Source organism: Carcharodon carcharias, chromosome 1, assembly GCF_017639515.1.
Source record: "Carcharodon carcharias isolate sCarCar2 chromosome 1, sCarCar2.pri, whole genome shotgun sequence".
NCBI classification, from domain to species: Eukaryota; Metazoa; Chordata; class Chondrichthyes; order Lamniformes; family Lamnidae; genus Carcharodon; species Carcharodon carcharias.
The window spans coordinates 180,819,271-180,835,556 of NC_054467.1; the positions used below are offsets into that span (position 1 = coordinate 180,819,271).

Consider the following 16,286-nt stretch of genomic DNA (forward strand, 5'->3'; position numbering starts at 1 on the left):
TTTTGGTATGGCTATCTCACAAGAAACCTTGTGGCTTTTTTGAAAATCTCTGCAACTCTGCATTTGAACACATTTGAACACTTTAACAGTTGTCATTGTCTTGAAGGTCTCCAAAGCTTGGCACCTTCCTTTTTTTGATGGTTATCATAATGCAGTTTCTCATCAAAGCTCTAATTATAGTAATCTAGCTTCCTTTCTAATTGTTGCAGAGGTGTTGTAATTGGTGGCTCTGACTTTTTTCATTAATTCTAGCATCCCTTGGGGTATTTTCATTTCTCGTTTTGGGGCACGTTTTCTTGTTTATGTGAATATAAAGTAGGAAAACCTGCCCTTTTCTATTCATCATTCAGCCCTATCTTTTTTTTTTTATTCATTCATGGGATTTGCTGGCTGCTCCAGCATTTATTGCCCATCCCTAGTTGAGAAGGTGGTGGTGAGCTGCATTCTTGTACTGCTGCAATCCATGTGTAGGTATGCCCACACTGCTGTTAGGAAGGGAATTCCAGGATTTTATTACTCTACCGATGATTTCACTCTGACTTTATCTGCGCCTTTCTAAATCTTCTGTCCTCAGTGCATTAAAGGTTCAGTCCTCTTACAGTTCAATAGCTGATTCACCAGGTCTTTATATGCTCCATGCACTTAAATCTAACAAGGTGTTTCTTTTAATTATTCAAAGCTGCAGTTTCTTCCCACCTGTCATAGTTTGGTCAGCAGCTACCACTTTGTGCCTTTGCCCTACTCTTCGTCCTCCTTTATCTGTTGGTTCTTCTTGGTCTCTACCTTCTGACCTTAATGGATCTCCCATATCCTCTCCATTGTTAAAGCTGCCTCCAAGACGTTTGGTCCCATTTTTTATTTAAAGCTTTTAATAAAGCCCATCTCCGTCTAAGAACCTCACATTTGGGGAGGTTATTCTAACATCTTTCTTGCATCCCTAGATCCCTTTCTTATTTGTGGCCTCATGCCTCTTTTTCTCACAAACTTTGTATGGTCTGCCTCTTTCTATTTTAATAATACTAGGAGACTACGGTGTCATGAACTTTTTTGATCCCCTAAACTACAAGTACAGAATCTTCTGTAATCTTCATCCTTTGTACCCTCAATCTGTTGGCATCAGTTACTTTTTTCCATCAGTTCAAAAATATGGAATTTCTTGTTTCAATATTTCTTTCCTTTTACAATCTTTGAAGGTCTAAAAACAAAAGTGTCACCTGATCATGAGTTTCTTATTTACAATATCTTAACTTTTACTCCTTTCAAACTTGCTGGTGCCATGCACTATGGGCCTTTACCCATTATCTGGCTTCTAAATATAAACAGAAACACAGTACAATATACTAATGCAAAATGACAATTAGCAGACAGTTACTTTATTAATATAAAGGCTTTAGAAAAACAGGATATTAACATTGTGGTGAGATTTGGTTGTTTATGTTTTCAATCTATAAACTTCATAATTGTTGGTCTCTCGAGGTAGAACTTCTTATCACAGTTTATTTTAAAGAAAGATGGTGGATGATATTTTATCAAATGGGAAGTTTTTTAGCTCATAACTGAACAAATTAGTACATTGCCAGACTCCTGCTCTGTGGTTATGTTGTTTGTAATTAGATAGACACCTAAGCATCAATGAAATCATTTTAAAAGAAACTTTCTTTTCTGAGAGCATTTTATTTATGACTTTTAACATTGTGTCTGCTAGACCATTTTCTAAGTAACTGCTGTCTTTACAAGGTATTTTCAGGCATCATAATTGGCTATCTACTCTTTATTTGTCCCCTTGATATATTACATATTCAGTTAGTTATACTTCTATACTGCCAATTGTATAGCAATGCTTTTTGGAAAAATATGTGTGCTGAAATGGCATAATTTAGTCAGATATTTTACCAAATTAGCTAAAGGCATGCTTTATTCTGCAATTGCTTTAATGGATTTTGAGTTTGTGTTGGCAAATGGATTAATGTGCCACATTTAAAACTCATATTTTTCATTCTGTTTGCAAATTCTACATTAACAAAATTAATTTTTCATGAGCTGTTTGTGTGAAAGCGGTTAACAGCAGCTGGGTGAGGTAATGTCTTACTATAGACATAACCAAAGGCCATAAAATACCAAGCTCTGCCTAGATATTGAGTAATCAATATATCAGCAGTGGTTTATTAGTGCTGGATTTGTCTTGCTATTACTGTGATAGTGCAGCATGTCTGTAGAATTGTAAATAAGAATTGACTTGGATTTCAGCATAAAATCAGCATTATTTCTTAATCTTCCTCATAATAGAAGGACAATATTTTTTGCCTAAACAAAGACATCTTGTTGGAAAATTATCATAAATTGAAGCCCCACCAAACTACTGTATAGTAAACCCTTTTTGTTATCCTGACTGCTCCAGCACTGGACCATATTGATGTGTATTTGAGTTGATTGTAAATTCATCCACAGTATTGTAACAAAAATGTAATTGGAGAGTAAAATGGCAAACTGTTAATCAAATACCAAATGTTAAAAAAAGTCTAAATTACTCCATAAAGTAAGTCAGAAAGTTGATGATTTATATGGATATAAATCCCATGCATTCGGTGCTACTTAATAAGATTCTAAATAATAATAAAAACTGCTGGTTAAAAGTTTAGTTAGTTCACGCCAGAAGGGCCTGCCCTTTAGCATTGAGCAATACTCAGCTTAATGGCTGCAGTCATCTTGATTTGATATGGTTCAATTGTTGCAGACATCAAAGTCTGGCTCTAAAGTTCTTGATATACAGGGAATACAAATTTTCTAACTTATACTCACCATACAGTTCAATTTGATTAAATAAAAGGAAAATCTGATTTCTAATGGATTTATAGCCTTATAGTCTGGTCTGTTATGTGTACTAACCTAATGCTTGCCCTGAGGAAGAATTCAGTATTTACAATAGTTCTTATGGTCAAATGCATTTTTTAACAGACAGTGGATGGACTGTTCCTCGCGGCAAAAAACAATAGACAAAAGTCTAGTCTATCTTCTTTACGTAAGCTGACAGTTCCTATTTCCTTTTGTTCTTTCTGTGCAAATTCAAAAGAGTGAATTCAATCTTGACGTTTAAAAGAACAATCAATAGCGCCCTGAGCACAGGTACACTTAACCTATTTGAAACGAGGGTTTATACTGGAATCAAGTATTTTTTGTTGTCCTATTTTAGATGAAATAATAGTTTCAATAAACATTATTATGATGTCAACTAGAATTAAAGGAACATTCCGGGATAATAGGCTGCAGTGGCTTGTTTTTAACTTCCTTCTTTAGAAAAATAAATTTGGAAATCTCAAGATAACTAACCTCCACATCAAGGCTACCATCTCTGCTGTGTTTCTGAGTCTGAGATGGAGAAACATAATATGTTTTTGTCTCCTGTTTGCTCCCTGTCTACTCCACTGTTGATGGAAAACATTGAACAGCTGGAAAAAGAGGAAGATGATGCTTGGAACTGAGGGCAGGAGAAAGTATGTAGCATTTCCACAACAAGGCTTGGAAATGTAGCAAGATGGTGGCTCGAATTGGGGGCCAGCCAATCCAAAGTATTGCTGTAGGCCTTAGGAGTAGTTTGCCAAGCTATGCTGTCAGTTGCAGTCAGTGTGCAATGTGTGGAGAAATAGCGAAGAAATGCAGGGAGTTTAACTACATAAAATAAATAAAAATAAGATAAATACTCAAGGATAAGACATTTATAGAGCTTTATCCTGGAGCTGCCTTTTAATTGCATGAGGTTTTTAAAAACATTTCACACTTCAATGCAGTTCCACAAATTCGAGGGTCAACCTGTTTTACAAGCTACGAGCAAGGTAGGTGCATAATTTATATAAGACTCAGTATGCAGCATATTTCAGTACCTTCATACCTTCATTATAGCACACTAAACCTATGCTGTCAGATGTCATTCTCATATTTTCACCTTATACTGTTCAAATTGGACGGAATTGTTCCAATGGCAAACCTTTGGACTTCACAAAATAACTCAGAATCACAAATTTATGGCACAGTAGGAGGCCATTCAGCTCATGTGTCTATGTCAGCCGAGAAAGAGATATCCACCCTAATCGCACTTCCCAGCTATAAGTCTCAATTCCATTCAATCCAGATTTTATTGTCTGTTTGGAAATTTGTGTGGGTATACTGCTTATTCATTAAAATCACACACAAACAAAAACTAACAATAGAAAGGAAAAACTATATCACAAATGATAAGCAACGTAAAATCCCAAGTCACCATGATGCAGCACCACCTTATCTCTAGGTACACAGACAATACACACAATTGCTGTTCTTGGCAAGAAGGTTGAGGGGGTTGGAGGGTGGCGGTGGTAAGAAGGCAAAAGCTTTCCAAGGAGAGTTTGTAGCATTGTTCAAATATGTATCCAAGTACCCTTTCAGCCAATGAAGTCCAGCCCTCCAGTACTCCTCTGGGTGAAAAACTCTCCTCGACTTTCCTCCAATCCTTCTACCAATTATTTTAAATCTATGCCCCCTGTTTATTGGCTCTCTGATAAGGGAAATAGGTCTTTCCTATTCCTCTATCTAGGCCCCTCACAATTTTATATATCTCAATTAAATCTCCCCTCAGCCTCCTCTGTTCCAAAGAAAACAATCCCAGCCTCTCCAATCTTTCTTTTTAGCCAAAATTTTCCATTCTTGACGACATCCTTGTAAATCTCCTCTATACCCTCTCTAATCTGATGATATCTTTCCTGTAATGTGATGACCTCAACTGTACACAGTACTGTTTTCTGTGGCTTAACTGGTGTTTCATACAGTTCTAGCATTATCACCTTGCCCTCATATTCTGTGCCTCAGCTAATAAAGGAAAGTATACCATACATAGTCTTAAACACTTTTATAGACTTGTCCTGCCCGGCTACTTCCAGGGAACTGTGGACGTACACTCCAATATCCTTCTGTTCTTCTATCCTTCTCAGTATCCTGCCATTTATTGTGATTTTCCTTGTTTTGTTTTCCCTCCCCAAATGCATTACACCATTCTTCTCCATCTTGCATACCATTTGCACTTTTCTGCTCACCTGACCAGCCTCTTGCTTTCTTCTAGTCATTATATTAGAATGTAATTTTCTGAGAGCTTTTGCAACTGAGTATCTACTAACAAAAATTCATTTTGATACATTTCATGTCAAGAATTATGTTTCCCTATATATATTTATCGTTGTAAATGTAACACTTGTTTCATGTGAATATGAAAAGATTGTCTTAGATACAAAAGAAAAAGCCTCTCAATGTTGCCACCTTGTATGAGGTGGGAGTTACAGTGTAGAAATACAGAAAGTTCTCATTTAATGTCCACTTTAACATTGGTAAATTAATAGGGCCAGTACTCTCATTGAGTGCCATGAGATTCATTTTAAGGGCGTTTCCCATGTGACCTGATTGGCGCCATTTTGGAGTGGCCTCTTCCCATCCACAACTTCCGAGTTGCTGCCTCTCCCCGTCCCCTACCTCAGAGTTGCCGCCTCTCCCTCTCCCTGAACCACCCTCTCGCCGAAGCTCCCACTCCCTGGCTCACTCCCTTGTCATGACTGTCAAAGCTGTTCTCCTGAGCCCTCACGCACAGCAAGGGTTCAGAAGAGTGAAGCAGCAAGCAGGAGTTTTGGGACTCGCACTACCACAACATCAGAGCTCCAGCTTTGGGTCGGATCTGGACCTTGAACAGATTGAACGTAAGTCCCAGGAGAGGGAAATGGCAAGAGGGTAAGTCAGGAGCAGGAGGTTTGGCGAGAGGGTGCGTCAGGGAGAAGAAGAGCTCGCAACTTGGAGGTTTGGGGAGGGAGAGGACCTGCAGCGACTGGAAGGATTAAGGTAGCAGGAGGTTCAGGAAGCAGGATCAGGTGCAACCAGGAGGTACTATAAGTAGAAAGCTACATTTTTCTATTATATTTTATTTTAAAAGTTATTTCAGTTGCCAATGTAAGAATTTAGCAATGTGAAATATGTTAACTTGGGAGGTGGAATGCTTAATTTTTTTTTTCTTCCTGATGAGGGAAGTCCTACAGAACTTCACTAGTTTTAACATTCATTCCTATGAGAAACAATGTTTCACTTAAAGTCATGATTTTCAGCAACACAACCACAACTATAAGTGAGGATTTACTGTGCTCACCAAAGGATAGCTTCCTGTTAGTTTAACACAATGATGCATTTTGTCTTCAGTGTCCGTAATGATTGCAGTTTCAGCGTTTAAAAGGCTAATTACTGAAAGATTATGCACATGAACTGGCTTAGTGAAAAATTGGTAGATTTAGATCATCAAGTTGATTTACTGGTAATTTTACTGGAGTTAATTTATCATTTGCAATTGTTACATTTTTACAAGCCTCGTTAAAAATACATTTACTCTGCATTGTTGCAGCTGACCACAAAGTTCTCTCAATTGCTAAACATATAGTGTATATTATTAGATTAAGTGTGGTAGTAATGTGAGTAGGTTTGGAATAAATTCCTCAGGAAAGATGAAAAGATAACATGCTGTTATAATTTGGAGGCGAGTTGCTGTTCATTTATTGTAGCTACAGCTGGTGATGAGCCAGAAGTTGTTCAACATGTGAGTATGCTGGAAACAAAACTGCATGACAGCTAATCAACAGGAATTGGGTGAGAACTGTGATGCATGGGAACAGATTGGAAGTGAGAGTTGTAATAATGGAAAGCTTGACGAGTTTTGAAGTTTGGGGGCATTTGTTCTCTTATCTATAAAGCATGGAATGAAAATAAGCCTGCACTATTGGTGGAGGTCCATAGATCTTCTAAATAAAAGTAATTTATTTGGAATTGTATGAAGTGGAAGTTATATGAAACATTTCATACTGCAGCCTTAGGGCATTACAAAGACATCCGTAGAACACTCAAGATGTAAAGTGAAACACTTGAAGGTTTTGTGCCACATGTGGGAATCCCTTGGCTCATTGTAACTTTGGTTTCCCAGAGGTGCCTAGCGAGATATTGCTGCAGTGCCACAGAACATTGAACCAACTTCTGAATCAAACACATAGTGAGGGTGCTGGTATCAATCGTTTATGTTAATTCAATCTTGAAGGCAAATTGGTTAATTTTTCTTTGCATATAGCTGAACTCTTGTATGGAAAATGATTGGAATCAAATAGCAGATCAGAGTGAAAAATGAATCTATCACAAAACAACTTAGAAAGATTGTTTAGAGTTTCTGCTTTGCTTCAACCCAGATGGTGGCGTATAACTTGGAAATAGTCACCAGATCAAGTTCTGTCAAACAAAGTGAGGTCGCCACAAGGAATATAACTTGGTATAAAGTAAATCCTTAAAAGCACCCAGATGGTCAGTTGGACTGCCTAGGACTTCGGTGTTTAAACTATTTGCTTGTATTGAAAGTTTTAACTGGTGACACCTCCCCAGTGGCTTATCTAGTTCAGGCATCAAGTAGCAGAGCCATCCATATCAGGAAGGTTCCAGGTGCATTCTCTAGCCTTTCCTGAATTAGTTGATCACAGCCAATTTGCTGGAGGACAATTTAATTGATCTCAGCCCCTTTGGGTCAAGGAAGGGATAATTCCCACTCCTGATTACTATCCCTACTAAAAGTGCATTTGCCTTTGTCAGTTGAGGGCAGAATAAGTCTCCCAGAATGTTTCCTAGAATTGAACAGTTTTCTGAAAAAGGGCGACTAAAGCAAATTTTTGGAGATTTGTGAGCTAGAAAGGAACGTAGGGTGCATCAGGGCAGAAGGGAGAAAAATCAAGGCTAGGAAAGAGACAAGTATACAGAAATTGCTTGTTGGATGATCAGTAACTTGATCTTATACCTTACTGTGTTAAGTTTGTGTGCACACTAGGTAAACTAAAAATATTCATACTGTAGTTTAATGTTTAACACTGTCATCAGGACTTGGAATTATTTTGCCTGTAAAAGTTGTGAAGTCAATTTAGAATTTTGAATACTTAGGCAATAAAAAAAGTGCAGCATTAACAAAGTTCTCTGTATGCAGATTGAACACCACAGCTGAAGCAACAAGAAGTAATTGGCACAGTTAGAGTAAAAGAAACCCTAATATCACCTCAAACATCCCATCCTTAGTATCTGATCTTGCACTGTTTCAGCCTTAAAAAATGTCTTCTCCACTGAAAAGTATGAATAAATAAACAGCAAAAGACAATCATTTTAACTCTGCACCAGAAATAGTTCTGCAACATTACCATCGTGCATGGCTAATGATCACAGAAGCCAAAATAATTGGGAAGGGTATTTCGAGTAATATTGGGTGTACGTGGCTTGCAGCAAAGCTGAGAGCTACTAACGACAGTACATTGTACTTTTTTGATCAGCTTGAATGAGGTATATCACATTATTATGCTTGATTTGCATTAGCCTAATTGTGTATCAAATTGCTCCTTCGACGTTTCCTCTGGTACTCAGATGCCACTGTGTATATACAAGGGTGCTTCATCATGTGTCAAGGTAAACTAAGAAAGATGTGTAGTAATCTCTGAAATGCATGCTCAAATGTTTGACCAGAATGAGCGCCTCGCTTAATGTTTTGTCAATAAGTAGATGGATGTAATTTGGATCCACACCATGACGTTGTCATGGTGTGCTTTGGATTTGGGGCATTGTGTTAGCTTCAACTGTTGTATTGGAACTCTCAAACTCCCCTATTTAGCTAGACTTTGGTGGAGCCTGTATGCTGATGCTGTATCTTCATTCTTCTTCATGTGTGTGCTACAAATGTTTATTGAAGTTGGTGTAGACTAACTAAAACGTTGGACCTTCTTAAATTCGAGTGCGATTATATACTTCAAATGACTCCAAGGGCAGGTGATCTCAGATGATTCTGGATCTATGGTGGGATCAACTGAACAGTGCTGCCCAGTTGTCTGCAATCTATTGCGTACTTTCTCCAAATTCAAAGATAATTAGACGTTGCATTGGTGAAACAATATTGCACACACTGTGATATCATCATATCATGTATGTGCTAATATAATAAAAGCTATGGGTTAGCTGCAAGGTGTTTTTTCTCATATGCATGTTCCCAGAAAATTTCTGCCATGCCAAAATTTCAATCACATTTATTGGAATAGACAGGGACAGGTTGAAGGAACATCTTGAAGGATAAGTAAGGATGGTAGTCATACAGTGTAATGGAGACTTTCTCTCCAACAAGAAGAGTCTGACAGAAAGTAGTGCAAAGCAATTTTGGGAAAAATGACCTCTGGTACTGCCTTTTCTACCTATAAGAAATAGGAAAATGCTCCAATTTGGAAAGTACTAAATAAACCAGCGAACTGGCATTTTTAAAGTTCTTCCTCCAGTAAATGTCCACTGTTCCAGTCAGCTAACTTTATTATAACCTTGGTGTAGTCAAACTGTAAAGTGTCTCCATTCCTGTCACATGAAATTTACACAGAAAAGTTTTCCAACTATAATGGTGCCTATTAGCAATGCTAACAAAAAGTCAAACTTCAATGGAAAACCTCCCAACAGGAATGGTCTGAACAAATAAAAGCTAAGTTGACTATATTTTAAGTGATGATTGGGAGTATATCAAGACTGTACTACACTCCTGGGTTCGGATTACTATGTAAACTGTTTGACGTCATCCAAATCCCTCAAGTATGTTACAGATTTGTAACCCACTGCCAGCTGTTTATTTTCCATGTACACTTTCCAGATGGTGAACTGACCTTTCTGATTTTTCAATTAGAAACGAAATATGCAGATAACACAAAACACGTGTTGCACTAGTTTGTTGGAGAAACCACAACGTTAGTTTCTGTTTATCTGTAAACAAGATGTTTTACTATTTTTCATATCTAGAATATGTAAATACTTATTAATTTCAAATATCCAAGCATTATCTTAGATTATTGCAGTACCAGGATTGAGGGACTTCTGTTACTTGGAGTGAAACAGGGATTGTTCTCCTTTGAGCAGAGAAGGTTAAAAGGAGATTTGAAAGAAGTGTCCAAAATTTTGAAGGGCTTTGATAGAATAAATAAGATTTTTTTTTCCCCCAGTGGAAGGAGGTAACCAGAGGGAACAGATTTCAGAAGTTTGGCAAAGGAACCAGAGGCATTATTAGGATTTTGTTTTACACTGCGAATTGCTGTCACCTGAAATGTTCCGCCTGAAAAAGCGGTGGAAGCAGATTCTGAAGTAGCATTCAAAAGAGAATTGGGTAAATACTTGAATGGAAAAGACTTTCAGAGCTATGGGGAAAAAGCTGTAGTGTGTGACAAACTGATTAGCTCCACCAGAGATGACAGAGGGATGATGGGCCAAATGGCTACCTCCTTTGCTATATTATTCTATGATGTTGAATTGGAATTGAATTTAACTGATGGTGATACCAACAGACAAACATCTTATACGTTTGTATCCCATTCCTTAGTCCATTATTTTAAAACTGACACAAACCCATTTTTTAAAACAGGCTCCCTTCCAGTAAGCGATGATCCTCTAACACAAGCAGCAGTCCTTTCTGGGCTACATAATCCCTTTCAATCTATAACTTGATTTATAAAAACAACACTTGCACCACAATCTACAAACTATTGAAATCTGAAGTTAAAGAATATTTGTGTTGTAGGATCAGTTTTGAAGTTCCATGCTGTTGGCAGTCTTCCTTGCACTAGCATGTATTGGAAAAAAAGGAATCAGATCATCAATGTTCAGAAATATATTTTTAAGGTATTTTTGTGACTTTCAATTTTGTTGACCCAAAGCAGTATGTTATGAAGTGTCAGGCACTTTATTAAGATTTGAAATTTGAAAACCTGAGAGATTACAGCAGGAGGCACCATACATCTGGTTTGATTTCTGTTAAAATATGTGTGAGATATTGTTGCTATGGTGAAAGTATATTGTTGCCACCACGTGAAACACTAACTAGAGCCATCCAGTATGAGCAAGGGGAAATAGTCATCGGCACATTGTTGTCACTCTTGAGTAGCTGGTTAAAGAGAAGTCTAGTTAGAACGATGGAGGGAGATCAAGTTGCCTACAAGAAGCGTGTGGCCTGATGAAATGTATACGAAATAAAAGATTAAAAACATTTTTTTTAAAACATCCTGTTGATGGCTTTTAATTGAAACATTGCACTATAGTTAATGAAACTTCTAAAATAAACAGACTTTAGCAATTAAAGGGTTAAATAAGCTACTCATTAAAAGTCTGACTAGACATTTCTGGTATTTCTAAACATTCTTTGTTTTCGGGTACACGTCAGTGTTCTTGAATTAAATTTGCTTGAGAATTCTGTACTAAGAATGTCAATGCCATTCTTAATTAAAGGTGTACTCTAGTTAATGAGCACAGTGGATGTTTCAATAAGAAAATGCTTTCAAATTTAATGAGCTTTTACATCAATTGTAACTGAGCTTAATTTATTGGTCAGTAAGACTGCTAAAGGATAAATGGCAGCACGAGTACTAATCTAAAAACTAACTTTTCTAAGTAATCAGCCCAGCACATAATACACAACTGTGAACAAGACACCATGCGCTTTACCTAATTGGTTAAATAAGATACATAAAATATACATATGATAACATTAATTGTATTGCTTGCAGTTAAATGACCAGTCAAAACTGAAAAAGCTTAGTATTCAATTTGCACTGAATGTTTGTCTGGAACACTTTAACACCGTAAGTAATACGGATGCAACAACGTGATAAACCTGCAAAAACTGATCCTGAAATCTACAGTGACCCTATGTCTTTCGTTATCACGTTTGATCTCATCTATCATTCTCTCTGTCATTATAAAATTATCCAATTGCAATTTGACATCATAGCGTGTTTGCTAAAATGTGATTTTTTTTCAGATTAAGAAATATTTTGAACTGGAACCACTTGCAAGAGGTCAGCGATGGATCCTTCAGCCTTGCTCTGTAGAGAACATGGATGCTGTAAGAGAAGGCTTCAATCAGTTCATCAGCTTGCTTGAAGAGATTGATCAAGAGCACATTCCAGGAAGAATATGAAATCTGCACTGACTGCCATTTAGAACATTGAAATTGAAACTTTTTCCAAATCTTTAGACACTATCTAAACTTCATAGTACTGGAATGACTTTATTGAATGGTTATTTTAAATAATTGTTTTATATGATCCAATTCCTACATATTATCAAAAACAAATCATTTTGAACAGAACACATATGTCCCAAATTAATCGAAATATGAAATCAATTAAATTGAAATCTGCAGAAAATACTGAACTTAGTTTTGTTCAATTTTCTACTTCTGCTTTTGCCATTTTACTGTAGTTGCATGATATTTCAATATGTAATCATTTGTAGTGCCATGGCAGTGGAAGTTTTGAAAATGATGATCAATGATAACTGCTGGTCCATGTCGGTGAACTAATCTATACACTGTCAGAATTAGTCTACATGATGGTTGGATGTGGAGTCTTACACTTTGCTTCTGATTATTTCTGTATATTGTTGGTCAGGCACACAATATAAAGAAGCTGACCAGTGAGCATAGTGAGAGCACATTTGTAAATCATCTGGATAGAAAGGAATGTTTTGTTGTTGTAAACCCCAGTCATGACGTGTACATGATGTGCTATTTGGTGTTAGCTACTATTAAATCTTTGAAATAGTGCCAGATGGATTAAGAATCTCTGTGTAAAAGAGCAGAACAAAATAAGTGTTTTGTAGAGTTTTTTATATTGCTATGAGCATATGATAGCATGTCTATTGTACATGTCCATTGACAAAATAGATTGCTATTGTTTGAATTTAATTAAGGATATTTTTGAACGAAATGTTTTGTCTTGAATCTTTCATTGGTTTACTCAAAATCAAAAATTAGTCAACTTATCCTATAATGAAATCTTGTCTTATTTCTCTTTGTCTAATGCAATCTAATGAATGCAACTTAGATTTAAAAAAATCGACAGTACTAATTTTGTCTTAAATTTAACATTTTAATTGAAATGTATTATATTCCAAGAATTTAGAGAGTTCTAAAACATTAAGTATTGAAGACACTGTGGTAGATGCTGCTTGAGCCATCTGTCAAATTACTTTTTGTGTGTGTGTGCATGTTTTGTGTATGTATGCATCAGCCTTACACTCCTTCTCAAACCTGGGACTGTCTGCAACTCTTCAGTAAACAGAATGAAAACACTATCAATCAATACTCACCAGCAGCTGTTCCTGACAAGCCTCTGTCTGACGCCTAATGCCTTCCAACTGTCGACATGGTTCCCTCCCTGTCTACTATCACCATCCCTCCCTCCGACCATTCACATTCACATTGTCTCTTTGCTTGAAGTTTAAGAATTTCAGATGGTGTTCTTAGATTCTTCTGTTGGAATTTGTATTTTCATATCCCTTTCCAATGTTTATTTGTCACATGTCTTGCTGTGCATACTGTAAAGCTGTTCCATTTATCTGTGATATGTATGCTTCTATTTTACAGTAGGCTTGCTGTATTTCATTGTATTTATAGAAATTTTGGAATTTTTATACACCAGTAGGATGCAGCTGCTTTTTTAAGTGAGTGAAATCATTCATATTTTTAACTTTGTACCTTTATTACTGATAATATATATTACTTGTTTAACTGGCACATAGCCTGTCTTTGTACTGAAAATACAGCTACTGTATTTAGCAGGTAACTAACCAGTATAGCCAAATAAGTCAGAGGTTATTCTCAGATTTTCACTGTTCATTAATATCAATAAAGGTTACTGCTGAATAGAAGTGGCTGGTTTCAGTTTAATAACTCCAAGAAATACAGTTACAGACTCAACTTAAGTTGCCAATTCAGTAGTAAATGTGCAAGGTGATTGGTTATTTTGTTAATTGTAATTTTTCCTTTGAGAGGTGAAGATCATGGATTAATACGTGTACACACGTGGGAAAAGAGATGCTACTGAACTAATTTTATACTTTTATTGCACATAGGCTTTTCGGGTTTTGTTTAACCATTTGGCTGCTGAAGGCACAAAAACCATTCAAGAGCAAAATACTGCCGATGCTGGAAATCTGAAATAAAAATAGAAAATGCTGGAAATACTCAGGCCTAGCAGAATCTGCAGAAAGAAGATATTAATATTTCAGTTCTGTGACCTTTTATCAGAACAAAACTTCTAAAGTGCTCTTTTCATAATTCTGACACTCATTTACTTGAAGCATATTATTTGTGATATGCAAAATTACATTGTATACTAAGACGAGACACAGCATAAAGAAAAGTTGGCTTAGTGTTGCTGTGTATTGGTGTTAAAATGTGCGATTTGTGCTATAAAGTGGTAAGATATGGATTCCTACATTAAATTTTATCACACTAATTTCACAGGTAAAGGGAAAACTCTAAAGCTTATCCAACCTCATACTCTTGTTCATAACAGCTGCTTTAGTGCATATTGACAATGGCTTGGGAACTATTTGCATCTCTGCCATTGTGGCCATTGAAGTCCCTACAGAGCAGTAGAATGCAAGATTAATCCCACATCTCAGAGTTCCTGACTTCAATTGTATCATTGTGGAGAAATACAGAGATTCACCAGAGTGAGTAGGGAAAATAAGGAAACCACCAAAATACTTGTATCATAACAAAGGGCTAAAGACTAGGGTTGGTGAGAGCGCTGGGATAGATCAGAAGTGTATTCCCTTCTTAGATTAACCTGGGCAAGTCAGAGTTTGAAGAAAGTTTTAAGAAAAAAAAATCAGTATTTTTCAACAAAGCCATGGCAACATATTTTGCAGAATGTCCTGTGAATTTCATATGTTAATATTGCATGTATCATCCTTTGTAATTTGGCAGAATATTTAAGGCAGATCAGTCAGCCTTAAAAGAGACAATAGATTAATGCTTCTGGTTTAACCTTTTATCAGAACACCAATAACATAAAATATTGAGCTGCCATTTTCTTTCAAATTTTTGTTGATGTGCATTTCCAACATCATTATTTTTCATTCTTAATGGATATGCTTTCAAATGGTGGTAAAACATTTTAAAAGTAATGAAAATATAACATATTTGTAAGCAAATTTTTCAACTGCTTCAGCTACCAAGTGGTTAAAATACATGTATGCTGTATGCCACTCCAATTGAAAAGTAAAGCAGTTCTGCAGGTCAGTGTATGTATGACCTGCCAAGCAAAATCACAGCTGCCTATGATGTTTGACCAGTTTTATCTTTGCTGCTAAATAACTTGGTTTTCATTTTGAACTTTATTGCGTGAGATTTTTAACCTTTTTTTTAAAAAAAACTTTTCTGGAAGAGGTAAATATAATCTGTATACTGAATAACTTATGAATTAGGATGTTGACAATAGGATCAGAATCATGTAAGTTTAGTGCATCATTAATACTCACAGTAACATATTATCACTGTGACAATTTGTTATATACCTTTATATCATACATAAGTCACTGTTTATTGCTTCTTCCATGATGATGTATCTGATGCCCGAAGCCAATGTAAAGCGGGTATACTTTTTGGGACCTGCTGGAAACCTTCAAAATGAACTCGAAGGTAATTCATGCAGTTAAAATATTGTTCTCTTTATCCTCATTTGCTGGAATTTTGTTCAAATTAAAATCCTTTTTTAAAAAAACAAATGTCATTCATCGTTCTGATTTAAAAATTGAAATTGCTGAAAGGTGAGGTGAGAGTGAGTGCCCTTGACATCGTGGCTGCATTTTGACAGTCTTTGGCATCAAAGGGGCCCTAGCAAAATTGGAGTCAATGAGAATCAGGGGAAACACTCCATTAGTTGGAGTCATACCTAGCACAACACACAGGATTTTGGGTTGTGGTTGTTGGAGGTCAATTATCTCAATTCCAGGACATCACTGCAGGAGTTCCTCAGGGTAGTGTCCTCGGCCCAACCATCTTCAGCTGCTTCATCAATGACCTTCCTACTACCATAAGGTCAGAAGTGGGAATATTCAGTGATGATTACACAATGTTCAGCACCATTCATGACTTCTCAGATACAGAAGCAGTCCATATCCAAATGCAGCAAGACCTGGACAACATCCAGTCTTGGGCTGACAAGTAGAAAGTAACATTTGCACCCCACAAGTGCCAGACAATGACCATCTCCAACAAGAGAGAATCTAACCATTGCCCTGGGATTATTATTGTGGAATCCCCCACTATCAACATCCTCGGGGTTACCACTGACCAGAAACTGAACTGGACTAGCCATATAAACACTGTGGTTACAAGAGCAAGTCAGAGGCTAGGACTCCTGTGGTGAGTAACTCGCCTCCTGACTCCTCAAAGCCTGCCCATT

At 36.7% G+C, this 16,286-nt stretch overlaps 1 protein-coding gene across 4 annotated transcripts in view; it reads left to right on the forward strand.

Annotated features, from left to right (window-relative positions):
* The window catches only part of LOC121278163 (ADP-ribosylation factor-like protein 15), a 313,198-nt gene extending 297,592 nt beyond the window's left edge, over positions 1 to 15,606 (forward strand). For 2 of the 4 annotated variants that reach the window (XM_041188317.1, XM_041188302.1), the window contains exon 5: positions 11,849 to 13,737. In XM_041188317.1, coding sequence (XP_041044251.1) covers positions 11,849 to 12,007 — 159 coding nt within the window. In that variant the 3' untranslated portion in view covers positions 12,008 to 13,737. Of the gene's footprint in view, positions 1 to 11,848; positions 13,738 to 13,944 lie in introns of those variants that run through there. The other 2 variants (XR_005943066.1, XR_005943067.1) reach the window with 2 other exon arrangements.
* The last annotated feature ends 680 nt before the right edge of the window (positions 15,607 to 16,286 follow it).